We start from the raw sequence: 15,899 nt of genomic DNA, 5'->3' as shown, positions 1-15,899 counted from the left end.
TGTAATTTGTTAAACAGTAAACTATACAAGTTGTCCAGATAAGTAAATAAATACATATACAAATAGAAGTTATTTCTTAGAATAGCCCTATATATCTGCATATGTTAATAAATCACTTAGAAATAGGTGACATGCATTGCAAAGAATTTTGGTTAAAATCCTAATAAAAGTAGCAAATATAACCAATACAGTTACCAGATTAAACAAGGGCATAAAACAGATAAATATAAGAAAAGCTTACCAAAACTAGGTTATGGATAGGTTTTTCTTAAACAAGAAATCTGTCTTAGAATTTGTATAGTATTCAATATCTACTAAGTGTTTCAATGATTAATTTTATCAGCAAGTCTATCTTATAGATGAGCAAACTAAAGCTCTAAAGGATTAAGTGAACTTCTTAAGATCACAGGAAAAGTTGGAACAAGAGGTCTTGAGCAATTCTTAAAATATAATCATTTAATCATTAACACACTCAACAAACATTTGACTACTTGGTATGCTGGGCTTATGATAAAAAAAAAAGATAAAAATCTCCACTTGGAATAAGCTCATAGTCTATTAGGAAAACTGTGAAGTAAGCAAGTCATCACACCTGACTGTGATAAATCCTTTCATACTGGTATAGTGTAGGTGCTCTGGGATAATCTGTCTGTGACATAGCCAGGGAAAATTTCACAGAGGAATAGCAACTTGGGCCAAGTCTTGAAGGATAAATAGGAAGTGGCCAGGTAGACAAGAGAAGAAAGACAGCAGTGGGTTCAGAATGAATAAAAGCAAGGAAGCTTTTTATTTCGAGTTTATCATGAGCTGCAAGTAAAAGTGTATGGCTAAAGAGGGAGAAAAAGTTCTAGAAATAGCAAAGGGCCATATGATGAACGGCCATGCTTATAGAGTCAGACCTTAGTTTCCAGGCAAAGAAAGGCAACTATAGGCCTTTATGCAGGACAGTGTCATAATCATGCTTCATGTATTAAAAGGAGTCTGTGGTAGCACTATGGAAAACAGCTTAGAGGAAGCAGAATAAAGCCAGATCCAGGAAAACCCATTAGGAAAGTCTTCCTAAAGTCACATCAAAAAGTAAGAGCCCAAATTAAGGCAGAAGAATGAACCAAGTAGGAAGAACATTTTAAATCTTATTCTTCAGGGTAGCTTCTATCAGGTAATGTTATAAGCAGGTAGGTAATGTTATATATAATAATAAGAGAATGTTACAAAACTGTATTTGTGTACTTTTACAAACTATGTGTGTAGTTTATAGTTACTCTGAGGTCAACACATCAGTTATGTCAAACCACCCAAGGGATCTGATAACATAAGAAAAAGTTGTAAAATATTTGAATAAATTTCAATAACAAAAATAAATATATTTATAATCTCAGTTTCAACAATTTTATGTCAATTTTCAGTAAAATTTACATTACTGAACATTCAGTCAATATTTATATTGAAGTAGAAGTAGCGAATGAGCATAGGATGCATAAATTAGTGAAACAGTAGAAAATTTAATGCACTGTTAGCAGTTTAAGCTGACAAAGACTAATGAACCTCTTGATGCCTGAATTTCCTTAGTGATTTCCACCTTGATGAAAAACAAATTAACAATAACAAAGCTAACAAAAAATCACCATAGACAGAGTCAGTTATTTGCCTCTTTTTTTTTTTTAATTAAAGATGGGTTCTTGCTATGTTGCCCAGACTGATCTTGAATTCCTGGGCTCAAGTGATCCTCCTGCCTGCCTCAGCCTCCTTAGCACTGGAATTATAGGCCTTATTTATCTTGACATACAGACATACAGACAATAAGATATACAGACAACAAGAAGCCATACAGACATCAAGTGAGAACACAATTTAGAACATATAACATAAACAAGAGTTATTGCTGCTTTTCACCAAAATGTAGCAATATAAAAACTTCACCTCATGCCAGTCTTCGAGTTTGTTGTCAGAAAGATCTAGTTCCGACACATGAGCACAGAAGGCAGCAATTTCTTTTTCATCTCCTGCACAGGTTATTCCACAGCTGTTCAACACTAGTACACTTGGGAGGTTGAGGCGATCTGAATGATGGGAGACACAAAATACTTTCCATATCAGCCAAATTCTAGTCCACATATGTTCAGCCCCCAGGAATTGTCAAGAAACAAAATAAACTGTGTGAAATTACACAAGGATCTAGAAAATACAGGATATAATGGGACCAAAGGGTACTGAATTCTAAGAGGAGACAGCCAGTTATTGCCCAGGAGGAGCTCAGAAGTACTGCACCAGTACCACTAAAAAAAGTCCTCTAGGCTTTAACTTGTAGCAGGATTGTTTATCTCAATTACCAACAACAGAGCCCTCATCCATGCTATCATCTTATCATCTGAAAAAGAGATCTATGAAATTCATGTGTGGACTACCAGTACTTTCTAACAGGCCTCAATTCTTTCTTTTTTAAATTTAGTTCCAAAGTATTCTGGATGGCTCTTTTCTCTCTATCTGATGTGTATCTTTATATTTTGTGCCTCTGAAAATCATCTCAAACCATTAATCTACTAAATCACTTCTGTTAAGTTTATATCATTCAAGAAATCTTCCTCACTTAAGTGGATCCATTCAGAACTCTACATCTCTCTCACTCTTGTCTATCAATTATCTCCATTTCATATCCCTACAGAATTTGTCCCTTATGAAAATTAGCCTTCTTTAAAAATATAACTATAATGGGAGAAAGTGTTTCAGAGTCTTACACTATTCATTGAATTTGGTCAAACCGAGGCAATGACTTTTTGACTACTGCCTGTTTCAAAAACACATGTGTCAACAAAATCACTCTTACAATCTCTACTAAAAAGGACAAACATGACAATGCAATCACTCTTTTCCCATTTGGTACTAAACAAGGACTCATCAAAGTAATACTTTGTTAATGGAGACCTCAAATTATATGGTTTTCAACTTGCTACTTTCAGCAACATATTTCTCAGAATGGGAATGGATCCCCCCCCAAAAAAATTACCAAGAAATCCACTTCTCTCTGCCATTTCAGGTTACACAGAGATAAAATTATTGTATTTAGAAACAGTAAACACTCAGTAACATTTGAAAGTAAGAACTAAAACAGTGATTCAATATTAATCCCCCATAATTACAAAAAACTACTTCCAAGAATTCTCAATTGCAACGCTAAACTAAAAGGCAAGCAAAAATATACCTTGCACATTTCTAGTTACAGATTTTTGATCACATCTAATCCCTCTCCTAGAATGTATCTCATCTCTAACCAAATTCTACATTCTTGAAGGACTAGTTAAAATCTCACAGCTTTGAATCATTTTTTGATCATATTAATTATCTTTTAAATTTCTTTCCCAGTCATTATACCATTCATTTGGCTCAACATAAATTATCTTGTGTTGATTTACCTTTGTAAATGTGAATGTCTTGTAAACCAATTAGGCTATAAGGTCCGGGAGGGCACAGGCCAGTCCTGTACTGTTTTGTACCCTCTATGTTCCATAAAAGAATATGCATTTGAGATATTATCACTCAAATTTATTCTTGTCCTACACATGCAACTAAAATATCTCTTAGTCAATCTGGAGGAAAACCAGTCCTGTTACGTTCTTTAGAAAACTGAAATCATAACAAAGAGGAAAGATTATTTGACTGTAATTAAAAATAAATCATTTGCAAACAAGGCAACATTGTGATTTAACATCCTAAGTAAGCTCCACTAAATAAGTGTTTTAGGTCCCATCTTTCTTACCTTTCATAGGAGAGCCCTGAGGTGTGGCTGGGACATGGACTCCCATCCCCGGGCCACGGCGATAAGGAAAATTTTCAGGACTGTATTTTTCACATAATACTTGCATGAAACTTCTTCCACTAGGTTGATCCATCTTTCTTTCTTAAAATGCTACAAGAAACCAAGAAATCATCAAATTATGTATTTACTCACATAAGAAGTATTTATTGAAAACCAATTATTTATAAAGTACTAGACTAGGCATTGCAAGACATATGATACTCGGTCACTGACCCTAGAAACATATACTGTGGTGACGGCTTACAATTTAGGGAAGCTACATATACAGAAAAATGATAGCAATAACAGTTGAGCATATATCTGCAATACAGATGAAAAGTATTACAAGATTTAGAAGAGGAGCTGATCACTTCCAAAAAAGGGCAAGGAGAAGGCTTTTGGCTGGTGCATAGGATTCATGTGGATAAGTAATTGGAGAAAGATCTGAAAAACGTACAGATTGAACACCAAGCTAAATAGTTTGGATGAATCCTTTAATATCTGTCCCTCAAAATCCATTATCTTCTTCCATAGTCAAAGAACCTTTAACTGGATAACTGTATTTGGGAATGAGTGCTGGCTAAGTTCTAGCTGATGGGATAGAAACCAAGTATTCTGTGGCAGCTCCTAGGAGTCATCCTTAAAAGATGACCAGAGTGTGCCATTTGCCCTCCTTCTTTGTCTCTTCCTCCATCTGTTGCCTAGAAAACTGATACCACCAGACAGTGAACCCAAGGAATATACACTAAGAAAAGTGGAACGAAGAGCTGAAAGGGCTTGGCATTGCTGAGGACTTCATGTAACTGAGCTGCCATACTGTACATATCTCTGGAAATGTCAGTGACAGATAAACAACCTACTTTGCTTAAGCCATTGTTCTTCTCAATTTTTTAGTTACCTATAACTGGACCTACTCCTAAATAATACAAAATGTCATCTTTTTTAGTTCTGAGTTTGGGTAGGGTCCTTTCTGTTTAGCATCAGCTAAGGGTCCAAACATTGAATGACTCCAGCATCTGAGAAGATGAGTACTGAAAAGGACTCATGCATACATTAAAACAGGTAATATTAAACAACATGCTAACTTCTGACAACCTGATAACTCATTACTTAAACGGCTGTCCTATGACCATATTAAATATTAATCAAAATATAGGCAACTAAAATTGACCTCCGTAATTTCAACTATTAGGTATCAGGCATTTTTTCTAAAATAATCAGAAGGGAGAAGGATATACGTACAAAAGAAGGGATAACATAAGAAAAGGAATGGCAGTCAAAATGTATTATGGTATATATGAGTAAGCACAAAATATCTGATGTTGCCAAAGCAGCCTTTCGATGTTAGACATCGTCCGGAGCATCTAAATAGGAACCTCAAAGGAGATCTTGTATACCACGTTAGGAGGTTTAATGTTATCCTATAGGAAACGGAAAAAACGGAAAGGTTTTAAGGAAGGGAATACAACACCTAATTTTTAGGGAAAACTCATCCTGGAGCTGGTGAATATGAGGGAGACAAGACTGAAGGTAGGGGGAAGAGTTAGGAAGATACTGCCAGAATACAGCAGACAGATCGTGAGAGCTTGAAGTGATTCAGTGGTAGAATAAATAGAAAGCAGAGGCATATTCATGATCATGTTAAAAAGCAAACTATTCAAAAATTACAGGGACTGAGGGAGAAGGTAAAGTCAAAAATGACTCCCAGGTTTCTAGTTCAGGTGACCAGGTGACTGGTGATACCATTAACAAACAAGAAAGCAGGAACAGAGCCAGTTGTATAGAAGAAAATGATGAATTCCACTTTACACGTGTTCAATTTGAAGTGCCTGTGGAATATCCAGGGAAACAATCTGGAGTTGAATGAGAAAAATGAGCTAAAGATGAAGATTTGGACACCATTATGATATACAAAATGTTATGAATAAGAACAATAACACAATAGTCACTGATATTTAAGGGACAGGAAGAGGAAGCAGAGTCATGAAGAAAAAGAAAGAAAACAGCCAGACAGTAGAGTGTTTAGCCAACATTTTGAGAAGTTTTGCTGGGAGTGGAGAAGGAAGATGGGATGATAAGATAGTAGGGAATCCGGGCAACTGTCAAGATTTTATATCTTAAAATAAGAGAGACCTGAACATGGTTATAGATTACAAGGAAGAAGCCAGTAGCCCTGAAGAGGCTGAAACATCACTACCTGTACTTTTTCCTAGAAGAAACCAGAAGGAACGAGCACTGAAAAGCTTCTCAGAAGGCTGTTTGATTTTAGCCAGATAATGCTTCAAATTGCTTCCCATTAGTGGTGACATATTTACTTCACTATAGTTACTGGTTTACTTTTGCTTATATTGTTTAATTATAACGAACGTTAGGTATTTTTCTTATGTGATTATCCTATCTCTACCATTACATTAGAAAGGGGAGTAGAAGTGTGTAATCCTATTTCTTTCAGTATCAATTCATAGCATCAGGCATAGTTTATTATACATGGTAACGGTTTGATACATGTTGCCGAGTATTAAAATTGCTAGCCTCTCAGGTGCTGAGAAGAAAGGGCAGAGAATTCAGGATGAAGGGTAGGTCTACGCCCCACCCAGTTCTGATTACATAAAAGTTCTGTGCCATCAGGCAAGTCAGTGTTATCTCAAATGTCTTCAACTATAAAATAAGGTATTAACATCTCTACCTGGATTACAGGGTTGCTGTAGAGCCCTAAAACATACAAATGCACTATTTGGATTACAGGGCCATTGTAAAGTTCTAAAATATATAAATGTTAATTCTAAGAGGAAGCTGTAGTACAATAGAAAGCACATGGACACAGGAAATGTAAGCTCTTTCCCTAGCTGGGTAAACCACAGGCTAATTACCTAATCTCGCTCTAGTTTAATTTTCTCACTTATGTATGGTCTAAACCTTCCTCTCAGGTCTGTAATAAGAATTTGAAAAAAGTATGAATATAAAAGTGGTTGTTCAACTTGGCTCATTTTCTAGATTACTACCAGGACCATGATCTACTGGACTTTGTGGAAGCAATTTACAAATGCCTAGAACACAGGAGATGCTCACTGAGCACATGCCCAACCACTGAACAAAAATTTTCATGATAAATGGCATCAACGTCATCATGAGTAAAGTGACCTTGAAAATAGAAGGCTGCCCTTTGCTCAAAATTCCCATTTGTAAGCTAAAATATAGAGTTTGTTTTAGTACAAGACACTTTGTTCTTTCTATTCACACAGTGTTAAGTATTTACATAGCAGCTGCCCTCTATTCCAACACTGAGTGTGTCGAAATTGAACTGTGTTGTGTTCAGCTACGGCTTTGGGAACTTCAAGTTGAAAGTTCTTTTTCAATGTAAACTCCTCATCTCCAACAGCAGACAACACAGAGCAGGGACTATGCCACTAGAGACAGGCCCATAGCTATTAAAAAAAAAAAAAAAAAAAAAACCTGTCTCAAGCAGAATGCCAAAAGAATTTTTAGAAATTTTTAACAAAAAAGCCAAAGAAGTTATATTGTTATCTTTCATACAATCAGCAGATCAAAAGAATAAAAAGTGTGTGGGGAGGGTGAACTGTCACTGTCAAAATAATATCACTGAGTTTAAGCAGCACCTTTTATCTGGAGGCTTCAGAACCACTTAAACTCAAACTTACACAATTCAAGGGCAGTACTCTTATATACAATTTAAATATAGAGAAACCAAGGGATGGTAGGAAAGACGTATTCAAGTTAAAGTGCTAGTAAGCAAGCAAACATGGGAACTTAAAAGCTTTCCCTCATGGTCCCATGATCCTCTTCCAAATAGGATTTTTTTTAATACTTTTTTGTTTTGTTTTGTTTTTGTTTTAAGACTGAAAAGCAACACCAAGCGCCTTCATTGGCCATTTTCCAGGATGCACTACTGGATTAGCTTTCCAGGAATGCAGATGGGCACACATTAATACATAGGTTTTGAATTAGAACATCAAGATTGTGAAATGGATTCGTAATGTAACTCTACTCAAAATCTGTTGGGGCAGTCTGAGGAGGAACAGTAGGTGGGAAAAAAGGCTGAAAACCAACAGATTGAAAAATGAGGAAATACAGGATGCAGAAAGATCTTTCACTAGAGCCTTTAAAAGGTTTTTAGGGGGTGGGATGGTAATCTATGACATTTTGGAAATTAACAGGTATCAAATTACGTCAGCCTACCTCTAAAGTTGGCAGAGTTCTAATACATTTGTAAAACTGCTCTCAATTGGTGCTGAAAGCCAGAGAGCCAGGGATCTTTGGTGATATTGCTTGCTTCCATTACTAAGTTGTGAAGTAGGCCTGTGAAAATTTCAATTCGTTTGTGCCTCAAGATCCTGACTGTAATATACTCTTGTAAAGTGCTTGGAAAAAGTCAGGATAACGTATGAATTGGAGGATAAGGTGCTCAGTACACTTTTGCCAACTACATTAAAATCAGAACAAAACATCCAGTCACCTAAGTACTCTTAACCACTGTTGAGGTTAAGTACACAAACAATTTGTATTTTATGTTCCCAATAAATGGGTTGGGTAAGAAGCTCAGCACAACTGAAAGTTGTCTGAAGCTCAACACAACAGAAAGTAGGCCATGTCCGACCACTAACACTGGGAAACATATAAGATAGATCTTTTTGTACAATAAGTACGCAAGGTCAATACTTATTTCACAAAGAAACAACGTAGAGTAGTATAATTCATAAAGTACAAATACGGCCAGCCTCACTAGCTAATTCCAAAAGATATAAAAAGTACCCCACAGAGTGCCAAAATATACATTTTAAATCTTATAAAAATAGATTTATCTGCTTGTATATGCATAGACTATCTCCGGAGGAATACGAAAGATTTGCTTTCCAATGTTTACCCTTTTGAACAACTTGAATTCACCATGTGCATACATCATCTTTTTGAAATGTAAAATGTTTTTTAGTAATGTATCTGGAAATGACCTAATAATTTGTCAAAGGGTTTTTTAATGTCTTCATTATTATAGTATTTCTATTTTTAAAATTCCAAATTGGAATTTGTGTATGTAGAATATAAAATATTAATTTTGAAGAAACTGGGGAGTGAGGAAGAAAAGAGAAATAAAATAGATGGCTAAACAGAAATGCATAATTTTGTAAAACAGCAACAGCACAGAAAAAGCAAGCAGAAACAAAACATATCCAAGCCTGAGAACCAAACCGCAGTGAAACTAAAAGGAGAGAATGAGATGAAGGTGAGCAGGCTGCCAGGGCCACAGCAGCGTTCTGCCCTTCTTTACCATGGCTTTCACAGGGGTCCACTATGGGGTGTATCAAAGGGCTGGAAGAATACCCTCAGCTTGCACAGTTCCATTTCCTTTGCTAGCCAAGTTAAATGTGTTAATACAAGTTACCCAAATCTTTCATCCAAATTACCAAAATTTGAGCCAAATTATGCTGATTCTGGAGCCATAAGCTAAGGAGATGTGATGCCTTAAGATGGCTGGGAGATTCAGGCCTCCCTGTCACCTCTGATTGTAGAGGTTAAAAAAGGAAAGAGGTGCTTCCTGCAGCAGGAAGCCATTTCTGCAGGTTTCAAGTTACTACAATAGTAGATACTTGGGAACTGATTTGTGCTTTTGAAAAAGAAATCACAATAATTCAAAATATGCATTAATTTAGGATGGGGCTAAATTTTCAAGAAGTTTTCATAGCTTTCACAAAAATGGAGAAAAGGAAAATACTCTCAAGTAGTTTAAAATTACTTTCAGTTATTTGACAAGGACCCATTTGTATTCAACGAAATCAATCATATCTATTCATCAGAGAAGTGCAGAAGAAACTACACTCTAAAAGCCACCTGCCAATATTTTGCTACCACTATTTGGAAACAAAACTTCAGGCAAACAATTTGTCAAAGGCTCCACAATTTCACCTTTAGGTTCCTTGGGTCAGATGACATTTCATTCTAGTGATTTGCTATCCACTTGGGTAATTGTTTTCTTCACAAGACAACCTGAGAATGAGAATTTCCTTACCAATTGTTTAGTAAAAATGCAGACAACTAATATATTTTGTTTTCTCTGCCATCTCTTTTCATTTTTATATCTTAACAAATTCTCCCAATTAGGTTTATTTCCCCATTCATTTATTTTTTAAATGTGTGCCTTCATAGAGCTCAGTTTCATTTAGTTCAGTTCAACAAGCATGTACCAGATGCTAAATCTACGCCACACACTATGCTAAGCACTAAAGAAAGTGAGAAGGAATAAAATCCACACTCTGCCCTCAGGGCATCCACACTCTAGAAGGAGATACATAACACATATCTAAAATAAGCCAGACAAGAAATAGTGAATTAAACATAGGAAGTGATTAACTTTCAGAAGTGTGATCAAGGAAGTAGGTGAATCCTGAGCCATTTTGAAAGATAAAGGTTAGCTGACAAGGTGAGGAATGGCATTCCAGGCACAGGAAACAACAGCACATGAACAACTACAAGAGACCAGAAACAAGCGTTATCAGCTGTACTGCTGAAACATAAAATATATGTGCTGACAGGTGGGGAAAGGAGATTCAACTGTGGAGGTGACAGTGGTCAGTAAGGTCATGACTGACCTTTCTTGGGCTAGACTTTATCCTGCAAAGATAAAACGAAGAAAAATTCTGAGAGATTACCATGACTAGAGTGCAAGGATGAGGGTTATTGATCTTTATGCAGAATACAGAGGTCAAAAATGAGAATTTAAAAATCAGTAAAGGACTGGGCAACTAAGAGTTTGTTCACCTTAGGAGAAGCACTTCCAGTACAGTTAAGGGAAGAGAATCCATAGAATAGGGAGTTCAGTAAATAAGCCGAGAAAAGAGTAGCAATCATACCTTTGAGAGGCTTAAATGAAAGTGGATGAGGTGGGACAGTTGGTGGAAAAAAACAAGGGTTAAGAAAGAGTTGTTTTTTTTTTTTTTTTTTTTGAAAAAAGACAAAAAAGAAATGTATTGCCTCTGACTTTGCAGGGGGTCGGGGGAGGTCAGCAAAAACTAAGAAAACGAAGCCACAGGAGGAAAATCTCCTAGCTGTCTTCAAAGAACCGCTCAGGATTGCTACCTTTCTCAATTTTTGCAAGTTTTGTTTTTGTTTTTTGTTTTTAAAACCCATTAAATTTTCACTTTGTGAACTCTTCTTCTAACCTCATCTCCAAAAAGCTTTATTCTTATGAACAATTATCCACTGTATCCAAACTCTGCCAGATTCTGAGACAATTTAGGTAGCTGGAATTTTTGTTTTGTTTTCTAAAGCAGTCTTTCTGATCTGCAGCACAAGAGTATCCCCAAAAAGACTAATTTATTCTGGAAAAGCATAGGTATATATGTTTTTCCCTCCAGGAAAGATGAAATAGATCAATGAATAAAGGGCTACTAACGAGCTTTATTCTAAATATTTGCTTTTAAAAAATACAATGTTTGGTGGGCGCGGTAGCTCACGCTTGTAATCCCAGAACTTTGGGAGGCTGAGGCAGGCGGATCACCTGAGGTCAGGAGTTCGAGACCAGCCTGGCCAACATGGCGAAACGGTTTCCGTCTCTACTAAATATACAAAGATTAGCCAGGCATGGTGGCACGTGCCTGTAGTCCCAGCTACTCGGGAGGCTGAGGCAGGAGAATCGCTTGAACCCAGGAGGCAGAGGTTGCAGTGAGTCGAGATCATGCCACTGCACTCCAGCCTGGGTGACAGAGCCACACTCCATCTCAATAATAATAATAATAATAATAATAATAATAATAATACAATGTTCATTCTGAATTTTTTACAATTTCCAATTGAAAATAAGTAAATAACAACAATGGCAAAACCAGTAACCCCGCCATGTAGTTTCCCTTTTTATTAGCTAAGCTAATAATGTAAATAAGTATCATCAAAAGCTTTTCATATCTGAAGCACAGAGCCACATCCACACCAGGAGACTTTGGTTTAGATTTCGCAAGCACGTGAAGCCTGAGGATGCACCTCATGGTGTGTATCCTTCCAGACCATTTTTTTCATGCTATGTAGATACATATTTTTTACACAAAGATTGAATATATAGTTTTATAACCTGCCTTTCTGCAAAATAGTCCATGAAAAAGTTTCCATGTCAGTAAGTGCATACCTACCTAATCATTTTTAAGGTTTATAAAGTATTCCATTAGTAAGTTTTTGGAGCTGAAGTCATGAATGACAGCTATCTCTCCCATATAAACACTTCCGGGACATTGACCAAGTCAGCGTAATTAGGCTGGATGGTCTCATTCTGTATGGCACTTCCAATTTCATTTATCCCGAAGTATCTATACCTGTGATTCTATCTCAGTTATTACCGTTGAGCATTATGTAATATAGCTAAGTGGATGCTCTCTTTGGATGAAAAGGAAAATCAACTAATTCTAATAAACTTTTAGCACTATTTCGTAGAATTATAGTTAGCCAATTCACTAACTTAACTCTTAGCATTCTAAAAGCAAAATGAGTGTAGCTGATAAATCCCTTATCATAACACACCATGCCACCACGATTTCACACCCTACTAAGAACCACCCTGTGTCTCAAAGTCTCTTACTCAACTATATGCTACACTATACACAAGTATAGTAATGTGGCACATCAACCTTTCTTGGTAGGAGGTTTTTTGAAATCCAGCACTGCCAGATGAAATGTGAATTTGGACTCCTGATTGTTCCTTTAATTATGCTATCAGTCAGCCACTACCACCCTCTTCTTGTATCACAGTACTATGCTTCTCCTTAAAAGCACTACAAACATTAAAATACCTATCAAAAATTCTTTATTTCATTGTATTAGTGACAAAGATATCTAAAACTGTGACTATGTTATAGTGAGAAGTACAGCCTCAGAGCTGTCTATATTTTCTACTAAAGAACTATACTGTGTTTAAGGCACTTTAGATGTTGAACAAAGACACAAACTTTTTTCATCAATTACTGCACCTTAGCAACTATGACTGACTCTCATGCTTGTAGTCCACCAAAATACATAAACACAGCCCTTGAAATTTCTGATCCAAATACGCTAGCCCCAGAATGTCATGATTTTGATGAGAAATATGAGGGGAAAAAATTAAGACAATACTACTATTTAGACTGAAGTACCTGTTTGTGTGATATTTCTAAACACTTCTTTCTTCATTTCCATAGCCTCTCCTCATCCAAAAATGCTGGTTTAAACCAACTGTCTATATCCTTATTAAATTAGACATTCTGAAATATAAGACAAAAACACTTTGCATATACTTTCAGCAACAAAAACAACCAAAAAGGTTTAACATTCACTGACTTTTACTCCAAGGGCTTCCAAGGAGACTTCAACCTTGCCTGCCCATCCCTCCACCCTCACCCTGCCCCACCACACACATCCCCAACTCCTTTACAAACAAATTTACATCCGCTCCTACCTTTCTATTTGGCCCAGATTCAATTTGGTAAAATCCCAAGGCTTTAAAGTTACATTTATTCAAAGCAGGATCAGATACATTTACTCTTGAACTGATGTCCCCCAACCAAATGTCCCTGCACTGAGATTAACAATCATTTTAAAGTCTAGTAATTTTCCATAAGCACTCTCTGAAACAGAAAAACTAACTTATCTCTATTTACAGGATACGAAACTGGGGGAACTTGTTTGGGTTTTTGTGGCCTTACCAGCATGCTAAGTCATACTTTCTGTAGCTCTAATCTGTCAAGCCATTCCATCTTTACCAAAAAAGGAGTATTTCATGTCAACAGTACACAACATCACACAGAAGACATGGAAACATAATTTACAAAAATGTATGAAATCCATTACAACCAAAATTCCTCTTGTAACCACATCAAAGTAACTGAGCCAAAAAATTAAGCAATAGTACTGACTGGTCTAATCATCAAAGGGGAAAAAATTATTCCCAACTTTTCCATCCTTCCAAAAAGCAAGAATCTTTTTCTTGAATATACTAGGTTTCATCAGAAGAAAATTGTATATGCATGTTTTCTTTCCGCTGTGAACACACAAGTTTAAGGTCATTACTTAGCTGTTTACAGAACAGATTACTCCCATTATCTGTGCTCTTCAGCAGCTACAGAAGCCATCATGTTAAGGAAAAGCCTCATTAGGAACAGACCACCAGTTCATCACTCTACAGCTTTTCAGAGCAGTTTACAAACTACCCTGACTAATAACCAGGGATTGCCAGAATGTTGAAACATCATCACGCATAAAGGTTGCAAAAGTTTGCAGGTCATTAAAAAAAAAAAAAAATCCACCTTTTTTTTTTCACTAGCCCCTCCTACATTTAGTGCTATGGCAATATTGCCCAATGGTAATAAATGCTGGTTCTAAAACTAAACTCCCTGGGGATGTAAATCCTGACTGATTCCACTACTCTGTGTAACTGTGGGCAAGTTACTTAAGTACTCTAAGTCTACCCTTCTTCATTCACAGGAAGGGGTAGTAGCCCGCAACTCCTAGCTCACAGGGTTACCAAAGAATGAATGGAGATAATATTGGTAAAGGGTGATTAGCAAAGTGCCTGGCACATAGAAAGCACTTAACAAATATTAGCTAACTGTTACATCTCCTGCTACCACTATTACTACTACCATCACCATTCAGTGAACATGGTAGCATGAACAGAATGCAGAGCTGGAGGACTAACTTGCAATTTTTGTTAAATAGATTTAATCTAATTTTTAGGTCCAAGGCCTATGCTAAATTAATGCCAATTAATGAGTTGGCACAGTAAAAATGTCTGACATTTATGCTATTCCTCCTTAATTGGAAAAGCTTGCCCTTACCTCTCCACCTATCTGAATTTTATGCATCCTTCAACACACTACTCAAAATATACTTTAGAGATGAAGCATTTTCAGATACCTCTCCCAATAGTGGTGTTTCCTTTGAGCTAAGCTCATGTTAATCTTGCCTGCAAATACTCAGTGGGCGATTAATCACATACTGGCATGTCATCTTTTCATTTTAAATAATATACCCTTATTTTTCATGTGTAGCAATGTAACTTTCATGTGTTTGTCTTGTGTCTTCAAACTGTTTAGCTCTTGAGAGTAATAACCATATCCTAATGGTTCTTTGCATCTATGATATGCTGGAACCTTGCATATAACTGACACCCCATAAATGAGCTAATCAGTAGGTTTTCTAATCACTTCTGATTGTGCATACCAAATATATTTTATGTAATATGAAAAGTAGGTTTATTAATAAACTCTGAAATCAAAGTACTTTAGAAACAAAAATTCTTCATAGCTACAGCTAGAATACATAATTTTATCTACTCCACAGAGATTCCAAAAGAGGTGCCATCATGTCGCAGTCAGAAATATTTACCACTACAAGTTAAATTATTCAGCAAAAACCACAACCACAAAAGATTTAATACTGAATATATGATTTTTGTACCCATACTATACCTTACAACTCATATGCAAGAGTTAAAATTTATGCCATACTTCAGAACAATAGGTGCTGCTCAGTAACTCAAGATTAATATATGTGCACTGCTGGTAGGAACGTAAATGGTACAACTGGTGTGGAAAATATGATTGTTCCTCAAAAACTTAAGCATAGAATTACTATATGACCCAGCAATTCCCCTTCTGGGAATCTACCCAAGAATCGAAAGCAAGAGTCAAAACCTATTTGTACACTAATGTTCATGGCAGTATTATTTACAATAGTCAAAAGGTAGATAAATGGATAAACAGAATGCGGCAGATACATACCATGGAATACTATCAGCTTTAAAAAAAATTGACACATGCTACAACATATATGAACCTTGAAGACATGATGCTAAATGAAATAAGCTAGACACAAAAGAACAAATGGTGTATGATTCCACTTACATGGGGTAACTTGAGTGGTAAGTTCACTGAGACTGTAGAATGGTGACTGCTAGGAGCCAGAAGGCATGAGGAATGGGGAGTTATTAATTAATAGGTACAAAGCTTCAGTTTGGAAAAAGAAGAAATTCTGAAGCTGATTGATGGCGATGGTTGCACAACAATGTGAATGTACTTAATGCCACTAAACTATAAAATGGTTAAAATGATAAATTTTATGTTATGTACATTTT

General features: G+C 36.2%; 1 protein-coding gene across 7 annotated transcripts in view; it reads right to left on the bottom strand.

Moving 5' to 3' along the window:
- TBCEL (tubulin folding cofactor E like) overlaps positions 1-15,899 on the bottom strand; it is a 72,611-nt gene that overhangs the window by 40,125 nt on the left and 16,587 nt on the right. For 3 of the 7 annotated variants that reach the window (XM_010357004.2, XM_030918341.1, XM_030918340.1), the window contains exons 2-4: positions 12,922-13,029; positions 3,755-3,904; positions 1,921-2,060 (exon numbers count right to left, since the gene is read on the bottom strand). In XM_010357004.2, the coding sequence (XP_010355306.1) occupies positions 1,921-2,060; positions 3,755-3,887 (273 nt within the window). In that variant the 5' untranslated portion in view covers positions 3,888-3,904; positions 12,922-13,029. Of the gene's footprint in view, positions 1-1,920; positions 2,061-3,754; positions 3,905-12,921; positions 13,030-13,223; positions 13,579-13,834; positions 13,888-15,899 lie in introns of those variants that run through there. The other 4 variants (XM_010357005.2, XM_010357003.2, XM_030918339.1 and 1 more) reach the window with 4 other exon arrangements.

The sequence above is a fragment of the Rhinopithecus roxellana genome, chromosome 15 (genome assembly GCF_007565055.1).
Source record: "Rhinopithecus roxellana isolate Shanxi Qingling chromosome 15, ASM756505v1, whole genome shotgun sequence".
In the NCBI taxonomy this organism is placed as follows: domain Eukaryota; kingdom Metazoa; phylum Chordata; class Mammalia; order Primates; family Cercopithecidae; genus Rhinopithecus; species Rhinopithecus roxellana.
The sequence above is the reverse complement of the archived record's forward strand: the minus strand, read 5'-3'. Positions and strand labels throughout refer to the sequence as shown.